Consider the following 24,734-nt stretch of genomic DNA (forward strand, 5'->3'; position numbering starts at 1 on the left):
CTCTGATCTACTCTATCAACACCACCCATGTGCTTATTGTAGTCTAAAATGCACACAGGTTTGCGCGCTTCAGCAACTTGACCCCAAACAGCCACAGGTGAAGTCCTCATATCATGGATGGTAGTTAGCATGTACTCATCCCACCTGTCTACAAATTTCAGAGCTAGCAGCTCATCATTCTGCAAGGCACTGCAATGTCCCTTCTCAAGTTTTTTTTTTTTTTTACAGACAAGCTCTCTTGGATAGCCTTTCCGATTAGAGTGTATTGTGCCACAAGCAACAGTGTCCACTCTGAACAACTCCTTGAACAACTGAACTCCAGTGTAGAAGTTACCTACATATAAATTGTGACCTTTGTTAAACAGTCGTCTACCAAGTTCCCACACTATTTTCTCAATAACTCCAAAAGTGGGTGGACAACCAGGGGGGTCAATACTGGAATCCCTACCAGTGTAGACCTGGAAATTATAAACATATCCTGTACTACTTTCAGACAGCATATACAATTTAATTCTATGCCATGCCCTCTTGCTAGGAGTGGGCAGCCTTAAAAACCAAACGACCATTGAACAGGACCAAAGACTCATCTACAGATATTTCTTTGCCTGGAACATAAATCTCTGAAAAATGATCTACCAAATGATCAAGGACAGGTCTAATCTTAAAAAGATGGTCAGAATGAGCGGGATCTCGTGGCAAGGCTAAAACATTATCTACAAAATGCAACATCCGAAGAAGAAGCTCATACCGGTTATGACTCGTGTTTGCATGAAATAATGCAGTTGCCATCAAGGGACTAGTAGACCAATATGAAGCCAGTGATGGCTTCCTTATCAGCCCCATCAAAAAAGTTAAATCCAATACCTTTTTCAACTCTTACAGATTTGTGGGAATCCACCGGCTAGCTATAGAGTGTGGCCTAAGTCTGGCAGAGTTGTCCTTCAAATACTGCTCTACATACAAATTAGTCTGCTTAACAATCAAAGAAGTTGGCAGGCAAATGGTTTTCAGTATTAACTTGAAACCCTGGGAAACAAGTAAATGCAGGCAACTGTGGCTGCTCCATGTTTGGTGCAACCCACGTGTCAGATCTTCAAATGGGAAGCCTTTCAGCCACTGGCTGCTGCACCATTGGCACATCAGTGTCCTCCTCTAAAACAGGCCCTTCATCAGCACTGAGAGTGGCTTCATCATCAGATGATTCCTCTCTGACAGAAAATTCACTTCCAGAATCTTGCACTTCCTCCTCTGCCACAGATGCATAGTCAGTCTCATAACCATGGTCAGAAGACGACTCACTCAAAAAGCACACAAGCAACCTGCTGAGCGATCATCCTATGGCTAGCCATGATCCTTCCTACAAAAAGAAACTGGACAAATGCACCAACAATAACCAGCACTGTGTAAGACAAGTAACAAAGCTTTATCACTAAGAGTTATAAACTCAAAAACTATACCGTTCACTTGCCTGAAAAAGCTTGACTCACCAGCAATTACTCTGCACAGCAATCACCAATGATATCCCACTAAAAAGAAGAAAAAAAAAACCAATTAGACATAAGACAACACAATAATCATTGTGCATAAATCTAAGGACAATTTCACACACAACCCTGCATTCAGTATACCACCTACAAACATGTCATTCATGCTTGGCAACAATACTCCTTTGGAGTAAATGTATTTACTTACCTAAAATATGCAACTACGCAAACCACAGGACAACCACTGCCAAAACCGCAACAAGCCACAGCAAAGGAAGCAAAAGCTTTGAACTAGAACAAAAAGTCGCCTCTAAAACTATTAGTCGCCAGTTGACAAACACCCTGCCACCACCCATTTTTAAATTGTCCCTGGTGTCTACTGTTCTTTGCTTGGGGGCAGATGGGCCTAAAAAACAAAAGGCCAATCTGCCCCCAAAGGGGGCAGAAATGGCATAGATTATATTGCCACCTTTGGGGGGCGACTCTTGCCCAAGGGGCCACCCCCACCCACCCACCCACACACACACACACAAAGCACACACACATGATCCCTGGCGCGAAGAGGAGCAGAACTGCCCAATAGTGCTTTCTGCCCCTTGGCGGTGACCCTTGCCCAAGGGGGCACCCCTTCAACACAAAAAAGAAAAAAGAAAAAATCCCTGGCGTCTTTGTGGATTCTGCCCCAACCCCCCACCCCCAAGGGGCAGAAGGGCCTATAAAAAATAGGCCTATTTGCCCCCAAGGGGGGCAGAAATGGGCTAGATTATATTGCCCCCTTTAGGGGGTGACCCTTGCCCTAGGGGCCACCCCCCACACACACAACACACAATCCCTGGCGCTAAATGGATTCTGCCCGCCTTGGGGGCAGATGGGACTAAATAAAATAGGCCGATCTGCCCCCAAGGGGGGCAGAACTGCCTAGTAGTGCTTTGTGTCCCTTGGGGGCGACCCTTGCTCAAGGGGGAACCCCAACACAAAAAGAATCAGCCACAAAAACAATCCCTGGTTCTAGTGACTTTCTGTCCCCCTTGGGGGCAGATCAGCCTAAAAATAAAACGACAATAAATATAATTATATTAGCACGTCCCCCGAGGGCCAGTACACAGACGTAATGGTTACGTCTGTGGTGCCTGAGAGGCGCCGCCACGGACTTGGCGTACAAGGGGTTAACTTCACTTATTTTGTAATTTCACAATATTGCCTTTTGTCTTGTGGCACTTTCAGCCATTCTGGGTTGGGCAGTTTGGAGACTAAGCCTTCAATCTGCCTCAGGGGACAAAAAGGCTCTTAGTACCTTCAGTATTGTGGGAACTATGTAGGAACTTTCTGTAATGTCCAGCGGAAGCGGAAGAACAGCCTACAAATGGAGGATCTTCTTACATGACTCCAGAAAAAGACTTAACCAAAACCTCAGACAGTGATGGAAGCTTCTTTTGGGTATTAACACGAGCCAAATGAGGGCATATCTATGATGAACATGTGTTTCAACCAACAGATGCACCGCCTCAACTGCCTTATGTTGATCTCTTCTCTAGCTACATTCAGATCAGACCAGCAAATCTGACGAGCTTTTCAACAGGATCTGTAAATCATAGGGCATTAACAGACGGCCTTCCCCCAGGTCTGGGGGCTTCCACACCATGAGCAGACATAACAAAAATGTGCAAAGGCAACAGGAACCACTCAACCTTCTGGTCTCCCCAACAAACATTTATCATGCATCTTGATAAATACAAGATCTGCAAAAAGGGTTGGGATAAATAGTGGCATTCTTATTAAAAGCACTACTTGCAGGTCATAGCAGAAACCTGTGAATCATGCTTCAGCTACTATACATGAGTCGATTCCCAAAGGATACCCTACACTCTACAGAAATTTACCAAACTGGTTTGGTGGAGTTCTTGCCTTAATTTCCTTTTCAAAATACTGTTATTAGCACTCAGTTATACAAGCCACTTTATTAGTTTTAAATGAGGACCTGCTTTTTTCCCGGCAAATTACTTCCCTATACATTTGTCTTCTACTGAATGTCATTTATACATTCAACGCAACATTCAGCTACTACAGACAGTAAAAAATAAACCTCTCACTCAATAGTGAATCCCCCCCAACCAACATTGGATTCACGGTTATATGTATTGCATCTCCTGTTGCCTGCAAAGATCCACTTCCAGGTCTCCCTCTTTCTCTTTATAAGTGTGTGCCTCATCCCATCAGTTGATAGCCTGAGCACCCTGAGTCAAGGAAGGCACATGGTTTGGCGTTGTTCCTTTCCATTTAGTCCCGCACCGGATGCCACGTTCCTGTGAAAGTCTCTTTGGAGGTGGCAATGTGCAGTGACATTCTTTCCACCGCCATACTCTCCCATATGTGTGCCATGGAGGAATGGCTGTTGCCTTCCATATTCTAGCAATTGTAATACGGGCTGTCACAAAAAAATAATTTCTCAATTTCCAGTGACCTTTTCCTACCTCCTGCCAATCTAGAGGTCTCATGCCCTACCCTTAACAGCATTCTCTGCAGCACTGAGTATCCTACCATTTATCTGATAGTGGCTAGCACATCCCTCCAAAACCCATTTATCTTTGAGAATTCCCACCAAACATAAGACGGTTCACCACCCCCCCTTCTTGCAGCCACTCCAACATCCATTATTTGTCCTAGGGAACATTGTGTGTCTTATCTTGGATTACATACCCCTCTGCCATTATCTTCAGTGCTGATCTCCGTGCTGACGCAGCAAGAAATTATTATATATGTCCCTCCAAAGTGTGTTCCATCTGTATTGTGAGGGGTCACATTGGAGATTTCTATACCATTGGCCATGTATCTCCACCTGTCTCCTGATATGGAGTAGCCCAGAAATTTGTAAAGCCAGGATTGCCCCCTCCCCCCCCAAATCCCTATTACGATGCAAGGGGTTTCTCATCCTCTGTCAGCAGCCTTGTTGCTGACTCTTTGACTCCCGACTGTGTCATCCAGTGCCTGATTTGATACTAGTGGAATTTCTCCATCTTGAGTAGGCCATAAGTTCTGTTACAGCCCTCAAATGACAATCCACCCTGAATGAAACATGTATATATCAACCAACATTCACTGCCTGGTGTAAACAGAGGGTTGTCAAAGATGGGCATGAAAAGATGTAATATAGTTTCTTATGGCTATTGTGTCCCATATTGCACAAATGGTGTGTTTGTAATGTGGCTGAGATACACATTTAGGTATTTTCTTGATAGCCACCCTAGGTTCCTTAAGGGTGTCCCCACCACTGCTGTGTCCATGTTGACCCAATGCTTATCTGATTCTCTCTTTGACCATTTCATCCAGAATCCATACTTGGGCTGCTACAACATAGGTCATGACAAATGGGAAGCCAAGGTCTCATTATTTTCTCAGGGCCATTAACATTTTTGCACAGACTCTGGGGTGTTTCTCACCAAGGCTGTTTGCAGATCTCTAAACTTCTCTTTGCATATCTTGAGCAGAAGTGCCTGAAAGCACGGTATCACAATTATTTTTCTTATTTTAATTCGACCCTTCCAGGAAACATAAAGGTCCTGCCAATACTGGAGATCTTCCAAGGTCTCACTCCAGAGTCTGAGTATGGTTGTGGCTTACCAGCCCGAAAGGAAGGGGGTCCAGTCCACTCCAAGGTAACTAATCCTGTCTGATACTACTCTTCAAATTGTACCTCTCACATTATCACCTATATATCCCTTCTATCTGGCCTTAGTGGAAATATTTCTTTTTATATTAGCATAAATTAGATATTCACTTTGCCACACTCATTTAGTATCTTTGAGTGTTCAGAGTGAGGAGTCCAGAAAGCTCAACGACAAAAGTATGTTGTCAGCAAAGAGGGATATTTTATAATCCACTGCCCTGAACTGGTTGCCTCTTATTGCCTGCTCACAACTTCGTGTTGTAGCCAAGGGCTCTATCACCATCACATTTAACAGGGACAGTAGTTCGACATCCCTGCCTCGTACCTTGGAACAAGTCCTGGTGATCTGACCTCACTCAGTCTATCATATCATCATCTGTACTTTAGACGATTGTAGCTCGCCATACCATTGTATTGCTCTCAGTCCTGATATCATGATTACTGCTTTCATAAATGTCAAGTTCATATTCTTATTGGCCTGTATGCTGTACAGTTGGTGCAGTCCTCACCCGGTTTGGGTATAACTGCAATAGTGCTTCTTCCTTAGGGGGAAGACTCTCCCCAATTTTCCCGAAAAGAGATGAACTAACTACTCAGAGGGGATAAACTGTGCTTGCATATGTCTTATAAAATTCAATTTTGAACCCTGCCAGGCCTGCTGCTTTGTTAGGTTTTAGAGACTCAGGGCCATATCTACAAAAGCTTTTTCCCATAGACACAGAATGGGTAAAATCCTTTGGTTCATCTGGCCCTTAATTGTTAATTTAATCTCATCATTCTCTTTAGGCACCCCAGTTCTTCTGCTATGTCTTCAGTTAAGTGAGGGAGCCTACCTGGCACTCTTCTGAGTTCCCTACTTCACCTTCCTTAAAATAAAACTTTGCGTAAAACTTTTAATTAGAGACTCATTGTTAAGTTAGGTAATGGAGCCTTTCCCATTGTTTCATACCTACTGTGCTTGTCTTATTTACCCTTGCCTTTAGAGCACTTGCTAAAAGCCAATGGGCTTTGTCCACCCTCACATATACTGTTCTTTTTAAAGTTAGTAAGGTTTTTCAGCCCTATTGAGCTTCATTGCTTTCAGTTGGCCTCTGATATTCATCAATATCTTGCGATCTGCTTGGAACTGATGCATGTTTTTTTTTTTTAAGTCCTCATAAAACTTTAGGTGGTGCTTTGCAATGTTATGTGCATATTGCATCCGCACAGCCCAGCAAGTACATTCCATCCTGAGAGAGACTACCTTCAACACTTCCATCTTAAACTAAATTGTCCAACTATGTTTCTAGCAGGTTACATCATCTGACTGCCTTATCCTCCATTTCTAATGGATACAACTACCTGTGGATTCCTCATCTTATGAATTCACCCTTGCGCCAGCATCTGACGGAAAATCTTCTTCCCAGCTCTCCACATTGACGAGGACGTCACAATTGCACAGCTCCACACAACTCTGTATGACCTCACCGTGCCAATAAGAGGTCCTCGCCGGTATGCTGACGTCAGTTCCCTTTTTTCCGTGCCTTTGACGCTAACAGTTTTCTCCTAGCTCTCGCTTCTGTTGGAGGTTTCTTGTTGCTCTTTGTAGTTACAATGTCTCCCCCTAGGAAGTCCGGTTTCAAGCCATGCAGAGTGTGCGGGGGTCGCATCTTGGTCACTGACCCTCATGACGATTGTCTTTGGTGCCTTAGCTCTTAGCATGACGTCGAGGAGTGTGCGTCTTGCCAGAGCATGAATCCTAAGGCGTTAAAGGAAAGGGAGGCCAAACTCTATTTGGCTAAGGTGAAGAAGGGTCATAGGAGCCATCGTAGATCCTCTTCCGATGCTTCTTCGAAGAAGCATAAGAAATGGCGCGTCATGAATCTTGGTGCCGTTCAGCTCGGAGCCGATCAAGATCGAGGTCTCCATCTCGTCGGCGATGTGGGAGGTGAGTCCGACGGTGACTCCTCAACGCCAGAGTCCCGAGGCTTCTCCGGCGCCGTCTGTCTTTGAGGTTGTGGCAACTCCGGACAGTCCTCGATTTTCACCTGCTGCTCAGGAGTCCGATGTTCAGCAAGCACAGGTGCAACAGGGAGACCAGCGGTATCCTGCCTTCCCGGCTCCGGGAGCGGATCCGGCGACATTTTTTAATGTCATGTTCTCTATGTTCAATGCCATGGCCCCTGCTGGTGCACCGGCTGGTCCCACGGGTCCATTGGCGTTTTCGTTGGGCTCCCCTGCTCCGTACAAGGCAGCACCGTTTAAGCCATTCTATCCGGCTGAGGGTACCTGACCGGCGCCAATGACATCGCCTCGAGGCCCTGTGGATCCCATGACGTCGCCTTCTAGATCTATGGTGCCGATTTCATCACCGCGTCAGCTGGCGCCGATGGTGGAGCCAGGAGCATCTTAGGCGCCATTACGATCTGTGCCGGCGCCGGATCCGAGTGATGGATTCGGACAGAGTCAACCTTCCTCTCCTGTTCTACATCAGGTGTTGAGCCGGTGTCTTCCACGTCGTCAAATTCCATGCCGACGCTGAGGTTGGAGGCTCGATTGAGGTCACGCAGGAAAGCCTTGCGTCTCTTAGAGGAGAAAGAGTATCAAAGGCAGTTGTTGGAGGAAGGAGAGATTGTCGAGCCCTTGGGAGACTATCAAGGCCTGGAGTCGGCCAGTGGGCTGGATACTTCCCCGGAATGGGACTTGTCTTCACCGGGGGAATTTACGGAGGAGGCAGCTTCTTTTCATACAGTGATCAGGAAGGCAGCTAAATTTTGGGAACTTCCATTGCCTGCTGCAGAAGTTAAGATGAACATTTTAACAGAGGTCCTGCATTCTTCTTCGACTTCTGCAGACCCTTTGCTTCCATTCAACGAGGCTCTTACGGAGCCTATATTAGAACTTTGGTGAAAGCCTGTATTGTCGCCTGCTGTGAATAGAGCTGTGGCAAGGAGCTATAGAGTGGCACCTGGTGATTCAGGGTTTTTATCACAACATGCTACCCCAGAGAGTTTGGTGGTTCAGGCCTCTTGCTCTACAGTCTGCTCCAGGCTCCTTCCCTGTGATTCCATCAGACAGGGAATCCAAACGGATGGAGCAATCTGCAAAGAAGACTTTCTCGTCTTGCAGCATGGCTCTCAAGGCTGCAAACGCTACCTGTGTGCTGGGTAGATATTTCCACGCCCTCATGGACTCCGCGAAGGCCATGGTTCCTGACCTGCCACAGGATGTACAGGGACCATTTGGGGAACTCCTGTCTGATGCGCAGGCTGCGCCGAAACCAATAATCCAGTCTGGCCTGGACTCTACGGACTCGGAGGCCAGGGCAATGGGTACATCTATTGCTACCAGGAGGCACGCTTGGTTGAGGTCCTCTGGGTTTTCTTCAGATGTACAGACCACCTTGTTGGATTTGTCCTTTGATGGGGAAAAACTGTTTGGAGATCAAGCGGACTCTGCCCTAGATTAAAGATAGCCGGGCCACAGCGAAGTCTTTAGGATTGCAAGCCTCCTCTTCTACCCGTTTTAGGTCCTTTCGGAAGTTCAGGGGGTTTGGACGTGGGGCAGTTTATCGAGGAAGACCCCAGGCCTCAGTCCAGCAGCCTACAAGGATTTAGAGGGCGGGGAAAGGTTAGGACAAGAGAGGCCACCCAGCAGCACCCTACGTCATCCTCTTCCTCTGGAGGACAACAGCAAGGGAAGCAGCCCTAGTTTTCTCCCCTTTATCGACCATACTTTTCCTGTAGGGGGAAGATTACGTCTTTTTCTCCACGAGTGGGAGTTAGTTACATCAGACTCATGGGTTCTGAATATAGTGAGAAAAGGATATGCTCTCCCTTTTCAGGCGTTTCCTCCTCCCATCCCTCGTTTTGTTCGGAAGACCATCTCCTGTTACAGCAGGGGGTTCAGACCCTATTGTCAAAAGGTGCTGTGGAGTTGGTTCCAAAGCAGGAAAGGGGTCAGGGTTGTTATTCAAGATACTTCCTGATCCCCAAGAAGGACGTTCGTTTAAGACCGATCCTAGACCTGAGGATTTTGAATTGGTTCCTCAAACAGGAGAAGTTCAAGATGCTGACTCTAGCACAAGTACTTCTGGCGTTGAACAAAGAGGATTGGATGGTGTCTGTCAACTTGATGGATGCGTACTTTCATATCCCTATACTCAAGTTGCACAGGAAGTATCTCTGGTTTGTGGTGGGGTTGCAACACTACCAGTTTGCGGTCCTTCCGTTTGGTCTTATTTCAGCACCTCAAGCTTTCACAAAGGTGATGGTAGTGGTGGCAGCAAGTCTCAGAAGGAAGGGGGTATCGGTATTCCCTTACCTGGACGATTGGTTGATCAAAGCCAAGTCTCCAGAGCTGGTGTTGCGTCACTTGCGGATGACAACTCAGTTGTTGTTCAGGCTTGGTTTTTCGATAAATGTACCCAAATTTCACCTGGAGCTCTCTCAAAGCCTCCTTTTTATAGGGGCAGTACTGGATACAACATTGAATTGGGCCTATCCTCCGCCTCAGCGGATCCAGGATATTCAGGCGTTGATTCCAAAGTTTCAAAATGGAGCGGTTGTTCCAGTCCTCAAGGTCTTACGTCTGCTCGGTCTGTTCGCTTCTTGCATTCTGTTGGTCACTCATTCACGTTGGCACATGAGGGCTCTCCAATGGTGCCTCTGCAGGCAGTCGTTTCAACACAAAGGGGATCTCGAGGAGTCTATAACAATCTCCAGAGACGCTGCAGCAGATTTACGATGGTGGGCTGTGGGCGGCAATCTTTTGCAAGGAAGGCTGTTTTCACTGCCGCCACCGGTGGCCACGGTCATGACGGATGCTTCCACTCTAGGGTGGGGAGCTTATCTGGGGGACCTGGAAATCAAGGGTCGTTGGTCTCCAGTAGAACAGACTTTTCATATCAATCTGTTGGAATTGCGGGTGATACGTCTGGCTCTCAAGGCCTTCCTCCCGTCCCTTCACGGCCAGTCAGTTCCGATCCTGACGGACAACACTACCACGATGTGGTATATAAACAAGCAGGGAGGAGTAGGGTCGTATCTTCTCTGCAGAGAAGCTCTGCATCTCTGGCCCTGGCTTCAGGACCATCGGATTTGCTTGATAGCAAATCATCTGGCCAGGGTGCTCAAAGTGCGTGCGCACTCTGTCGGCATCTTTCGACCAATCATGATTGGCGTCTCCATCCGGATCTGGTCATGCACATCTTTCAGATGTGGGGTTCTCCAGTGATAGATCTGTTTGCCACTCGGGAGAACGCGCACTGCCCGTCATTCTGCAGCCTCCAGTATCCGGTGCAAGGAGCTTTGGGGGACGCGTTTCAGATCTCTTCGTGCAACCAGTTGCTTTACGCGTTTCCCCCCATACCCTTGATTCCTCAGGTTCTGAGGAAGATTTGCCAAGATCTGGCTCAGATTATTTTAATAGCCCCGGATTGGCCAAGAAGGGTGTGGTACACGGACCTTCTCCAACTATCGCTGTGCCCTCAGCTCCGTCTACCTTTCAGTGTAGACCTCCCCTCACAGTCGCAGGAGCAGGTTCTACACCCCCACCACCAGAACCTGCATCTTCATGCCTGGAGATTGAACGGGGAAACCTGAGTTCCTTTTCTCTCCCACCAGATGTAGTGGATGTTATTTTATCAGCCAGGCAGCACTCCACTAAGTCAGTTTATGCCGGCAGGTGGGCAAAATGCGTGGCTTGGTGTGGAGAAAAGCAAATTGATCCTTTGAGGGCCCACCTTTCTGATATTTTATTATTTGCTTTGGACTTAGCAAAGAAGGGTTGGGCAGTGGCTATGGTTAAGGGTTATTTAGCTGCTCTGTCAGCCTTTCTTTGCCTCCCGGAGCAGCCCTCATTGTTTAAATCACCTATTGTGGTTAGGTTTCTTAAGGGTTTACTTAATATGTTTCCTCCCACTCCTTTTCATGTGCCTCAGTGGGACCTAAATCTTGTTTTAACCTTTTTAATGGTGCCACCTTTTGTGCCCATGCACTCTTGCCCGTTAAGGTTCTTAGTGCTTAAAACAGTTTTTCTTGTTGCCATAACCTCGGTTAGGCGAGTTAGTGAGCTTCAAGCTCTTTCTGTTAAACCCCCTTTACCTTGTTTTTCCAAGATAAAGTGGTGTTGAAAACCAGAGCGGCTTTCCTGCCAAAAGTTGTCACTCCTTTTCATATAGGGCAGATTATTACCCTTCCATCTTTCTACCCTCCTCCTCACCCCTCGAAGGAGGAAGAAAGGCTTCACCGCTTGGACCCTAAAAGGGCACTTTGTTTTTACATTGAAAGACGAAGGACTTTCACCTGGAAGATCAGCTGTTTGTGGGGTATATTGGACAGAGGAAGGGCAGAGCAGTCCATAAAAGAACAATCTCCAGACGGGTTATCCTTTGTATCAAGATCTGCTACTCGTTGGCAAAAAGTTTCTCCCTGAGGGTATCAGAGCCCACTCAACCAGGGCGAAGTCTGCTACTTCGGCCCTGGCAAGGGGGGTTCCGGTGGTGGATATTTGCAAGGCAGCAACTTGGGCGTCCCTCCATACCTTCGCAAAGCATTACTGCTTGGACTCAAAGGTTCAGAGGGACGGCCATTTTGCACGATCTGTGTTGCAGGATTTCTTGGTGTAACCAGGCAGGCACCCACCTCCGAGTGCAGTACTGCTTTGGGACTTTATTCATAAGGTGAGGAATCCACAGGTAGTTGTATCCTTCAGATGAACAAGTTACTTACCTTCGGTAACGCTTTTTATGGTGGATACAATAGCTACCTGTGGATTCCTCACAATCCCACCCGCCTCCTCATTGCCTGTCTGATTGCACTAGGATATGTATTTGTATAGATGTATGTACATATAATGATATTTTTCTGTGTATATAATTGATGGTTTTGATTATGTTGCATCATGAAGGTTTTATGTACACATTTATTATTTATTGGAGTTATTGTGGAGTCGGTTCTCACCTGTTCGCCTCAAAGACACGTAAAAAATGGGTGAAACTGACATCAGCACGCCAGCGAGGACCTCTTATTGGCACGGTGACGTCAGACGGCGTCGTGTGGAGCCATGCAGTTGTGACGTCCTCGTCGACGTGGAGAGCTCGGAAGAAGATTTTCCATCGTATGCTGGTGCAAGGGTGAATTCATAAGGTGAGGAATCCACAGGTAGCTATTGTATCCACCAGAAAAAGTGTTACCAAAGGTAAGTAACTTGTTCTTATGCCCTTACAATATTCTCCCCTCCCCACAATCCATCCATCCATAACCACATTTCCATTCTTCTACCTGACAGATGTTTACAATGCAGTACAAATTGTATCCAATCTATGTACTTTGAAGGGACTGGCGAGACCCATTTTTATATACCTCTCTTCTAGCAAGCAAAACCAATTAAATTAATTAGTAATTTTCTCTGTTGGACAGGTTAAAATTGTGCTCACTCTCAACTGGGATGCCATAAATAACCAGGGAAAGGTTTACCTTAATTTCTCTGTCCACTATCTTGGATAAAACCTTATCCATTTTCTGCTAAAAGAGCTGTATGTGTGGACATCATCCGCCATTTCGAGACAACATTTATGACACTTTTTCACCACATGATTTCCCAGTTTTGACAGCCTATGCAGGGTTCAGTACACTCTACAACATAAAGAAATGATTCTTCTTCAAAGGTGCGAATTTCACAGTTTCATACAAAATGCACACAGATACTTATAACTTATGGCAGGTCCCTCATCTAGGGTTCCTCAGGCAAAGTGAAATCTTCATCTCTAGTACCATAATGCATGCAACCTCTTTTTCCTTTGGGCTGACTTTCCAAAGATGTATAATTTCTGTCCCCTGCTTGTGCCTAACTAAGCATCTGTTAATACCTATATAATGTGTGTGTGTGTGTATATATATATATATATATATATATATATATATATATATATATATATATATATACACATATCACCCATTAGTGACAAAATAACTTCCCAAAGTGATAAACTCCCGTCCTGAAGAAGCTCTTCCCAGCTATCTTATACCTGCATCCATCAGGGGATTGCTATTCGATCCCACAAACATTTCAAAGTACCCAGTGAGTTAAAGATGGAGGCAAATTCAGTGTAGTACGGTATCCCTGTAACTGATCTAATTAGTGTCAAAAGTCTCATTGCTGCACCAAGGGATGTATTAATTTAACTTTCTTAAAGAATTTTGCACCCTCAAACCTGTATACTATGTATGATTCTCCCTGATGAAGGTTTTTTGAGTATATCATAACTATCTGTGATTGGTTTGGGCCCTTGAACAACATCCTAATATTTTTTCAGTGAAAAGCCCAATAATTTAAAAATACAGAACTGCTGGACCTCCCTTTTCCCTTCTTCCAACGGAGCTTCTTCCAATCCATTCTGACCCTTTTTAGAGGTCCAAATGAAACTACTAGTTTTACCATGTAGCTTACTAAACTCCTCCTTTTTAAATGTTAATCGGATGACGTTAAAAAGAAATGTGAACTTGGGTAGGATTGATATCTTCACTATGTTGGATCATCCAAAAACTTTTAGAGGAATATTCATCTAAGTTCTTAACAATATTTCCATTGCTGACATTGTCTTATATAAAATAATCTGTGCTAATTTTATCCAAATCTAACTCATTTTCATTAAAGAGCTGTTGTAAGGAGTGTTCCAAACTGTGATGTCTCTCTTGTAGGTGTTCAAAAGATAGCTTGAGATTTTAGTGAAGTCGTTAATTACTGCTGTATAATGGAGTACAGGTTTGGCATGTTAGATGTATAGATCATCCCCATATAAAGCAACCTTACTTTCCCATTCATTACACAAAAAGGGCAGACCACCAGGGTTCTCTTCTAGGGGATCCTCATCAATAGTCATAAGCACTGAATAGTCCTGCTCATGTGCGGGGATCCCAGGGCACTTCTTAAACATGAAACAAAAACAAAAAATGTTTTACCTAGTGTCAGTCGCCACTAGATAGTTACAGTTAAGACCTAGTTTCTATAGAAAATGTGTTTTTGTTTTGCTAATAACTTTGGCGTTTGATGAATCTTCACAAACTTTTCAAAACGTATACTTTGCTAAGTTCAGCTTTTGTCTTGAAAGTTTCGGGGTGATCTGTCAAGCGGGGGCAGAGAACAAGGGGGGGCCCCCCAAAACACTTTTCCCCAATTCATTTTTCTATAGGACTGTTAAACACGCTTACAGCCCGAACCACTGAACAAAATTACACCAAATGTGGTACAAAGCTAAGTTCTGTTCCATAGATCACGCTTTTTGTGATTTGGTGCAAATCCGTTCAGTAGTTTCGGAGAAATTTGAAACATTATAGATATATAGGGACGTGGATCCTCCGCGGGTCGATCCACGTGCCACAAGAAGAATCTGATTGGCTGCCCGCAACCTGAGAGAAATGTTGTGGCCGTCATTTTCTGTTGTTGGTCACCAGTATATATATTCACTTTAAAAAAAACAAAGGTTACAGGAACATTATAGTTAGGAAATAGAATTTAAAAAAAAACATAGAAATTCACTTAAAAAACCAAAGGTTACAGGGACCCAGGACGTTATAGTTAGGCTCACATTATAAACATACAAAGCCATAGAAATCCACCAGTTATAGCTAGAGTTACCTCATGTAACTATAACTTGTGCCCTAAGGTAACTATAACTCACACCCTGTGAGTCTAACTATAACGTCTCTTTGATCTTTGACTTTTTAAGTGAATTTCAAAGTTTTTTAAAATTCTATTTCCTAACTATAACTTTTCCGTAACCTTTGTTTTTTCAGTGAATTTGTATGTTTTTATTAACGTATAGTCATTTTTATTACTATACGTTAATCCAACAACCTATAAGCACCCAAACTTGCACAGTGAAGGTTGCCAACTAGACCTGGCCTGCAGCCAAACCCTGCGGCCAACCTGCCTAACCACCCATCCCTTTGGCCGTGTGTGGCAGGAGCTGGCTGCAGCCTCTCTGGGTGTCAGAATAGGTGTGAGTGCATGTATCTGGGGGTGAGAGTGGCTGTAAGAGTGTCTGCCTGGGTGTGAGAGTGCGTACATCAGTGTTTTAGAGGGTGCATGAGTTAGTGTGCGGGTCTGTGGGTGCATGAGGGTGTAGGTGGGTCTGTGAGTGGGTGCATAACTGAGTGGGTCAGTGAGTGAGTGCATGAGGATCTGAGTGAGTGCGTGAGGATCTGACTGGGGCTGTGAGTGGGTGCATGAGGCTCTGAGTGGGTGCATGAGGCTCTGAGTGGGAGCGTGAGTGAGTGAGTGGGTGTGTGAGTGGGTGGGTTTGTGTTCGAGTGGGTGTGTGAGTGGGAGAAACTGAAGCGACAGAGAAAGATGATTTACTTAGAATGAGATTCTTCTCTACAATTTAAAATAAAAAATATATTTGTCATGTTTGAAAATAAAACTATTTGTAGTCATTAGTGCAGATGCACTAGCTAGGGCTAAAACGCATTCTGTTTTTATTTGATGAGCGGATTTGCAGAGGATATGTGGATCCACTGTAAAATAAAAAAACAAAACAAAATAAAAGTTGTCTCCCATGCTTCGTTACTACCATGCCCCCGGGTGGGCCAAGTCATGGGGGCTTATGTGTAAAGAAGCAGGGGGGGCTCCAGGCCCCCTTCCGCTGTCCTGGGGATCGCCACCTCTCCGGGGCTTATTAGTTTTGTCACTGTAGATGCCAGTTTATATGGTATTGGCGGGGTGTTATCTTGGAAATGCAGGAAAGGTGAGTGGAGCGGAGCATTTGCATTTGCATCAAGGACTCTCAGTAATACTGCGAGGATATACGCTGTGATCAAAAAGGAACTTTTGGCATGTGTGTGGGCCATTGATCACTACCGTAGCTATGTGTGGTGAAGTAGGTTTGTGCTCAGAATAGACCATAAACCGTTAGTTGGAATTCTGTCACCAGTTGGTGGATGGAATGTCATAGCACTAAAGCTAGGCTCATGTCTAGATTGTAAGAATATAATTTGTGTTGAATATTTACCAGGCAAGCATAATGTCACGCAGATTGTTTCTCTAGGTTGCTGTGTCCTAGTGAAACTAGTGTGGATGAGCATGATGAAATTGAAATGGTTGCGGCCATCAAAGATTTTGTGAGGGAGAATTTAAAGCTGTAATAGAGGATGAATGGAAAGAAAGATGGAAGAAGATAAAAATTGGCAACTATTGAAGAAATATATTCTGGAAGGTTGCCCAAAGGGCAAGAATCTGTCCAGGTTTTGGAAGGTAATTTAATATTCAAGAAAGGGAAATGTGTACATCCAGAGTCTATGCACGCAGACATTTTGAAAGTTATGCTTGAAGGGCATCCATTTATGGCTTCCATAAAGAGGTTAATCAGAGCTAATTGTTAGTGGCCTGGTATGGATAAGATGGTGGACATGGTGGTGAGAGAGTGTAGTGAATGTATCACAAGCGATAAGATGCTGAAAGCATTTCCAGCTCCTTTGAAACCAGTGCCATAGCCAGATTTGCTATGGACAAAGGTAGCTTTTGATATTTCTGGTCCATATAAAAATTTACCTCAAGAACCCCAATGAACGTTAGTCATAATTGACTATCATTCTAATTGGCTTGAAGTTAAATTTGTTGCTCTGGTGATTCCACAAGTTGTGATAGAATTTTTCAGGGAAGTATTAGCCTGTGAAGGATGTCTGGGAGTAATTGTAACAGACAATGAGTTCAATTGAAATCACATGAGGTGGAGGAATTTCTTAAAGTTCTCAGCATCAAACATTTCACCACAGCCTTATTTGAAACTCAAGGAAATGGTCAAGTTGAAAGGTTCAGTCATGTACTTAAAGGTGGTATTGAATGGGCACGTAGGTGTGGAAGAGAATGGAAGAATGTTCTCAGAAAAAGATAATGGTTGTACTATATTACACCCCATTCTGTCACAGAAGCCTGTTCCAGTTGTTGAAAGGAAGAGACCTGGTATCCAAGATATGATCATGGTGGATGAAAGAAAAAATGCCTGAAATTGGTGTTGTCAGTTTTGAAGAAGTATCTCTAAAAGTGAAACAGAAACAAGAGAAAATAAAAAGTAGATATGATGACAAATAGAAAGTAAGAGAACCAGATTTTAAAGTAGGATATTGGGTTTTAAAGTGAAAAGAAATTCTGAGTTTGGTCACACACTGAAAGTAGTCGAAGTGAATAAAAACCTTGTGGTTACCCACGATGGTAAAGTGTGGAATGCCGGAAGAGTAATGAAGTGCAGAAGTAATATGACACAAAGTGATGCTTTATAGAATGTCTCTAAAAATGTTATTGAAAATTAAAATGATGCTTTGGGTCCAGAAATGAACAAGGCTATTGAGACTGAATCTATAGCATCTAGAGTGAAAAGGTAGGGTAGGATCATGAGTCCCCCTAAAAAAATTTATAACTATGTTTAAATGTTTTTATTTGTATTAGTTTATTAAGTGTTTTTTTAATAATATTATAATATTTATATTATTATGTTGTTTAAGGAAAGAGATGTTACATTCTTTTTATCTTGCTGTGTCAGGTTACAAAGGACTTTTACTATGTCTATTCTATATATTCAAAAGTAGTTCTTATCCACTGTTACTTGCATGTTCTGGAACCTTTGAATGGTGAGCCAGTTTTACATTGGACTCACTAGCTAGCGGTACTCTGCTGTGCTGCGACAAATAGCGATTTATTTATACAAATTCACATGGATTCCCAGTTTTACAACAAATTGCCCCAGATGTTTAAATAAATTGATTAGCAATAGGGAAGAAAACCTTTAACATTTAAGAGATTAGGTGTAATAGACATACTGCAATCAAGCGCACATCTTCTTGGGGATAGCATGACTGTTGAAACTGAAATTCTAGCTCTGTTTTTACCACTTGTTTCAAATTATTTGAACTCATCTTACACAGTTTCTATACCTTTTTAGTAGATGAATACTTTGATACTTTCCTAACCTGGGCTGCATTTTAAAATTGTCATCTTTTAGAATCCGAGGCAATTTCAAGGCAAAAGAGTTTGGCATGGGAAAAGTCAATGGCAGCAACAATTTCACCTCAGCGATCTGAATCACCACCACGGAGGGAGAGGGATCTTGATCGACGAAGAGCAAAAGACAGGAGAAGGCATCAGTTATATGATGATGATCAGGTAGAATGCAGAAACCAAGAGTATGATGGAGCCCAGGGGACATGCAGGGACCTGCAGCATGATGAAGACCATGATGACGATGATCAAAGTAAAAGTGAGTAGAAATTATTGGAATTAAATGTGGAAAATAATGTATCCATGTTTACTTGGACATTTCACATTTTACCTTGTGTTTTATACTGTGTTATATCATTACATAATCCAACTAAGAAAAACGAAAATCAAAACAGTTTAGCGACACATAGTGCACTGGAAGATTTAGTTTTGGTTTCGTATTATGTCCATGAAGAGTATACTTAGATTCCTTATTTAAGCAATTAATGTGCTGGGTTATACATTAGGTTAAAATCAATAGCACAAGACTTCCTCAAGGACCCCACATGATCAGGCATTGAAATAAAGGACAAATACAAACAGCATTGCCAAAGCTAATTGGTCTTGTCTTATTTACCAGATGCTTACCTATTGGCTTTACCAATCTCTTTGTCAATAAGTCTGCATGTTTGAAAGTTACCTTGTAATAAAGTTTCACAAACGGTAAGAAATGAATTTACAAGATACCTGCCTTGCATGCTCATTTATGCACTTCGGCCATCTTGTAATGGAGTTTCAAATTAACATAAATTCCAGTACAAGGTCGTCAATTTGTGTGAGCAATACTGAACATGCCATTGGGAAAGCTTTTCCCTTGGTGGACAGAGTAGTGAAACTCCAAGCGATGGTGAAGCGGTCAGGCAATACAAATCGCTGCTGGACCTAATGTCATCCTATCTTTGCCTTTGCAGGCTGCTAATGAGACCCACTCAACAAAAACTAGATATTCAGTGAAAGCACATGTACAGCTCATGGGATAACATGGTCCAAGTCACAAGCCAACTCAAACAGGTCGTGTTGTGGTGGAGGTCCCCCACATATCTCAACGTAGGCCACCCGTTCCATCCCTCATAAAACAGAGTAGTGTTCTCAGTGGATACATTCAAGGAGGACTCGGGAGCTCACATACAGGAACGGTCAACAAGAGGACTCTGGTCAGACTCAGAAAAGATGCTCCCTATTAGTATCCTGGAATTACATACCACAAGACTTTTACCTACAATCTTTCTTTCCTGGATTGTCCGGTCTGGCAGTCCTCAGGTTGGATAACACAATGTTGATGTTTTACATCGACAAGCAGAGAGTAACAAGGTTCTGGTCTCTCTCTGAAGAGACACAGCTGCTATGTGTCTGGTTCATCTCCAACCAGGCGGGCTTTGCTGTGGAATACCTACTAGGATGCCACAATGTTGAAGTGAATAGTCAGGCACTATTGGACTGCCACACCTGGGAACTTCACCAGGGCCAAGAGGACTTCATTTTCAACAAGTGGGGCCTCCGCCCACTGGATTTATTCACCACCCTTAGCAAAAAGAAATGTTAGTGCTACACCAGCAGGTTTTTGCAACCAGGAACCAAAGGCAGTGCCTTTTCAATCAAGTGGTCCAAAATTTGTGCGTGCACCTCTCCCGTTTCCTTTGATCCTTCGGGTACTGAGAAAGGTGGTACTGAATCTCTTGTCCCGACAACAGTACTGGTACAGCAAGTGTCTTAGTCTAGCTATGTTTCCGACAGTGATACAGGAGATGCACTCCATGTTCCTCTCAAGAAACAGTGTAGATAAACTCCATTACTAAATTGAGTCTCTGAACCTGGTAATGGACCACTTAGAATTCTGTCATTTGGATCTTCTATCAGAAAGCAGGAACTTCCTGAAACAGGCACTCGGTACAGCAAACATGAAAATGTGTTTGTGTCTGATCTAAAAACAAAAGATTGCACCCAGTGTCTTTACATCCCCATCAAGTGCTTCCATACTTGCTGAACCTAGCCAAGAGTTATCTTGAATACTCGTCAGTACAAGTTAATAATACAAGTTAATCGTGCAGCACTATCAATGTTTAGAAAACAGAATACACCTCATTCACTCTGTTTTTGAAAAGATTGATAAAATAGTTTATGACGGAATCTTTCAGAGAATTTCCTCCTGTAAAGCTCCTAGGGATCCAAGCCTTGGGCAACAATTCCTATGACTTTGGCAGTTGCAGTGGTGGCAGCTACTTACATACCAGTATTCAGTGAATCACAGGTATATAGGGCTGGTCAGTTTCCTAAATTTGAGAGCGAGGTATTGAAACATTGGCACCTTCATATCTCATTCAGTAGCTCCTCAATAGTCTCTTGTACAATTCATGCCAGCTTGATAGGAATAGAATACCAATACTGCTTTCTTTTCAGCCTACCACCCCCCACCCCCCCAGACTTTTGACAGACACCTGTGCCCAGTGCATACTTCACCCCATATCCTTTCCGTGAGCGAGCTATGCAGCTCTTTTTTCCGTTCTCATCTGTCATGGAGACTTCCTAGAATTAGTTCGGGAGACCAGTAATGTATGTATCTGATACTGTTCATTTGAATATAAATCAACCAGAATACATTTTGTTTAAAAAAAAACAAAAGGTACATTTAAACACATGCATTTAAAGAAAAAAGAAATATTAGAACCTATCTACTACACTTTAATTGTTTAGATTCATAAAAGTGCATGGAGGCTTTTTTCATCTGACGCCAAATTTTAAAGTCACAGTTTCAGGTATTTATTTAGAGTCTTTATACAGTCATAGGAAAATTTCAGCAGTGCTAGCTTTTATATATTGGAACCACTAAAAATAACACTATCTCTTAGTGAGAGGAATCTGGTGCCCTGTGCCTTTATTTCTAATGCGGGAAAAAGATTATACCTCATCTGCATAAGGACCTTGCTTTCAGTCTGGCGTTGAAGCTGATCATACATTGCAAACAAATGTCTCTCTTCTTGTACAATGTTTTGTTTGGTATATAGACCGTCAATTTAGTAAAGCATTTTTTTTAATTTAATTTGACTTTTGACTCTTAACGTTAACATTGACGTAGACAGTGTTTCTTGGTCAATTCGGTCTCAAACCGAAAATATCCAACCACTGCTCACAAATATAGATATTCAATTTATATAGACATGTTTATACAAGCTACTTTATTAAAACATCCAACTCACTAGATTTCTGTCAGAGTGTGGACTAAAGCAAAATATACCTTGTTAGGGCAGATTGTATGATCTGAGCATTGATAGATGTTACTTTTAATTCAAGCTCTAGTGCCTCTATTGGAGTTCACTGATTTAATTACAACAGCCTTTGCCTGGCCAGTGCTTCCGCATTATCAATTGATTTAGTACAGGCCAAGGAACCAGATTTGTGAACCATAAACCACTGTAGTGATTTTTGCAGAACTCACCATGACAGTAGACAGCATCCTCCAACAAACCTTGTTCTAAACATCATAAGTCATTGGTAATGTTTTTGGCTTAATTTTTATGTTTGAAGGAGAATCTATTTTAACTTTAGATCGATAATTGTTATCATATATCTGTATCGAAACACTATTTTAAGCCTATGACTATAGATTAAGAACCATTTTACCAACTGCTTGTTTCAATGATTAATTTCCATTTAATTCCCCGTTGCATATTTAACAAGGGTGCTCAATATTCTTTGAAGTCCATCTGCTATGTGGTCCAAGTAAAACATCTGCAAAGGGGAACCAGGCTTGTCTGCCAAACTCGTTGACTGCAGCTCTGTGAGACAATACCCCAGAATCCTAATTCATTTGCCACAGTTTCAAAAAGCAGATTCAATAGGAGGGTCAAACTGCCCTGCTGATCCCCAGAATATGGAACCAACCCATGTAAACAGGGTTTATAACACACTAGAGCAGCTTGGTTCTAAGCCAGAGGGGGAAAGGAATTCTCTACAGACAGGTTCCGAACTGGATGGTAAGGGTCATGGTAGTTCTTGTGGGATTCGAGGGGGGCCCAGGAAACATGGACATGGTAATGGTGTTTCTGGGAAAGAGCATCATGAAAAGGAAAGACAGGGAAGCTCTTCCAAATCCAAAGTGGTGACTTGTTTCAAGTGCCACAAGGTGGGACACTGGAGAGAGATAGTTAGGCGAGCGATCCTAACCCTGAAGCACCCGTGATAGCACACGTTACACATGGGTGAAGGGACCTATGGGTGCCAGTTGCGCCCAATATAGTAGCTGAGGATCCGTATGGGACTTCTTGTGAGTCACCGTTTATTGTTAGCAACGCTTTGGTAAAGGAAACTGACATGGTTATTGCAAGGTGACACTTGTTTGTGAGGATATGGTATTTAGCTGGGGAGGATTCTTTAGTGAAGGCAGTAGAGGAATAGAGCAGTTTAAATTGCTTGGTTGCAAAGGTTTGAAGGTGTAGCATTGGTTGGAGATATGGAAAAGAGCGGCCTTGCAGGATTTGAGTTTTGGGGAGAAACGCAACAAAGCTATAGAGAAGATAACTATGAAGGTTTCAAATAGAATGGATAATACATTGCAGGCTTTGATTGCTAAAAGTACTTCTGGTGAGGAGGAATAGTTTTTGTTTGCAAATGAGGTAGAGTTAATGGTTAGAAAAGGGAGTAAGGCTACCCAGAAAAGGAAACATGTGAACTTCAACCTTGGTTTGATGGCAAAGAGGAAAACTGCAGAAGCTAAACAAGGTTACTGTCTCCGAAGTACATTCATCGTAACACAGTGGTATTTTTTCAGGTCTTTGGTATCAGTGGGAAAGAAGTTGCTGCCTCAGAGATACTAGAGCCATCCACATTATGGTTGAGACGAAGTTCCTTAAGCCTGAGGAGATACTCCCTGGAACAAAGGATACAGGTTTGGTAGCCAGTGGAGAGGACATGGAGATATTGGGGTAAGGGAAAAGCAAAGTGCTGGATGTCTTTTGGGCAATGATTTGATTGCCCTTGGTTTGGTGCCAGGACCAGAAGCCTTATTAGCTTGGGCAACATCAGATGTGTTGACCAGAGGACGGGCTGCACTTCAATCTCAGAGTGGGACTGGGATCATTCTTGATTTGCAGGGACCAGGACTAGGTAGTTTGCAGGAAAGGGCAGACTCCTGGAAGGCAGTGGCCATGGAGGTCACCAAAAGGAGGGAAGGATGAAGTGGACTTGTTGCTGGGGTCTGGGTCGTTTCCAGAGCTGCAGGGTTTGCTAGCTGCTGGAGGGCCAACCCAGGTAGATTTCTGCAAGGCACAAGAGAGAGTGCCCTAGGGATGTGGAACTTCACAAGTAAGCCCCAAGAACAGGGCAGCAAAGGAGTAGTTGGAAAACATTGTTGGCTGGGAGAATGGCCTACTTTGTGGGAGATAGTACATCCTGAGCCAGGAAATAGCACAAGGCATTAATGCACAGGAACTTCCTGTTGTCACTAGCCCGTGAAGTTCCCAGAGCAGGACACTTTTGGATTATAAAAACCCAGGATAGGTTAGACTCTGTTCTACTGCCTAGGAATATGCAGTGACACAAAGAGGATATGTAGAAGTTGTCTAGCTCACCAGATGAGTGGAAAGACAGGAAGGATGACTAAGGCACATTTAATGCCTCTACTAGTTGTAGGTGTTCATTCAAGAGGGTGCAAATAGACATTATTGGTCAATTCAGCCACCCATCACAATCAGTCTATATTGGTTGTGGTGAATCATTCCACCAGGTACTTGGAAGCTGTACCTCTCTGGAGCATGACTCTGTAGGTGGTAGCTAAAGCTCTCCTCAAGATTTTTTGTAGTGTTGGATTACACCCAGTACTTGCATCAGTAGCGAAGTTGGATTGGCAGACGAGCACAGTATATTAGAGAAAGGCCTCATCCTATGGAGGAGCCTCACAAGATGTGAACATCTGTAGTGTGAAGCACCAGTTGAAACTGGGGGGTGGGGGAGAGTGAGGTGAGGTAAGGTAAGGTAGAAGTTGGTGTTTATCTGACTGCTGTGACTTCCACTGGAATCAAGTTGTGGAGGCAAGGAAGAGGTGTGGCGACAGTGCAGGATTGTCTAGTAGCCGCACAACCCAGGGTGGAAATTAAGTTGCAACTGTTGCTGTGCCAGCCTGGGGTCAGGGGCTTTTCTGATTATTTATACCTGCATCAAGGCCTGAGCTGTGAGTGCTGTCCAAATGTCTGAGCTTCCCTGGAGGACAAAATAAGATTCCTTCCTCAGCAGAGGTATAACACTACCTAGTGAGGACTCTGGCTAGTGTCATTTTCACCATGACAAAGTAAGTCCTGACTCCTTACACAGCAGGAGCAGCAATGTTCTTGTTTGGAGCTAGGTTCCCGTATCGAAGAGCAGATGCAAGTAGGAGCTCTGGCTCGGTAGGTTCCTGAAAGCAAAGTGACAAGTCACCATGGTTTGCGAACAAGCTCCCTCCATACCCCTCAGGTCCTGGGTTTTTCTGGAGCACTTGGGTTGTGCCCCAAGAGACACATCTGCACAATAGCAAGTAGTTACCGACCCTCTCCAAGAGAGGCTATTGACGGGGAAGGTGGGTACAGTTTTTGAGGTGTGCA

General features: G+C 43.7%; 1 protein-coding gene across 2 annotated transcripts in view; it reads left to right on the forward strand.

Moving 5' to 3' along the window:
- Positions 1–24,734, forward strand: part of RBM6 (RNA binding motif protein 6) — a 1,032,809-nt gene that overhangs the window by 640,025 nt on the left and 368,050 nt on the right. For both annotated transcript variants that reach the window (XM_069206836.1, XM_069206837.1), the window contains one exon: positions 18,128–18,382. In XM_069206836.1, coding sequence (XP_069062937.1) covers positions 18,128–18,382 — 255 coding nt within the window. The remainder of the gene's footprint in view (positions 1–18,127; positions 18,383–24,734) is intronic.

This window comes from Pleurodeles waltl, chromosome 9 (genome assembly GCF_031143425.1).
Source record: "Pleurodeles waltl isolate 20211129_DDA chromosome 9, aPleWal1.hap1.20221129, whole genome shotgun sequence".
Lineage (NCBI taxonomy): Eukaryota > Metazoa > Chordata > Amphibia > Caudata > Salamandridae > Pleurodeles > Pleurodeles waltl.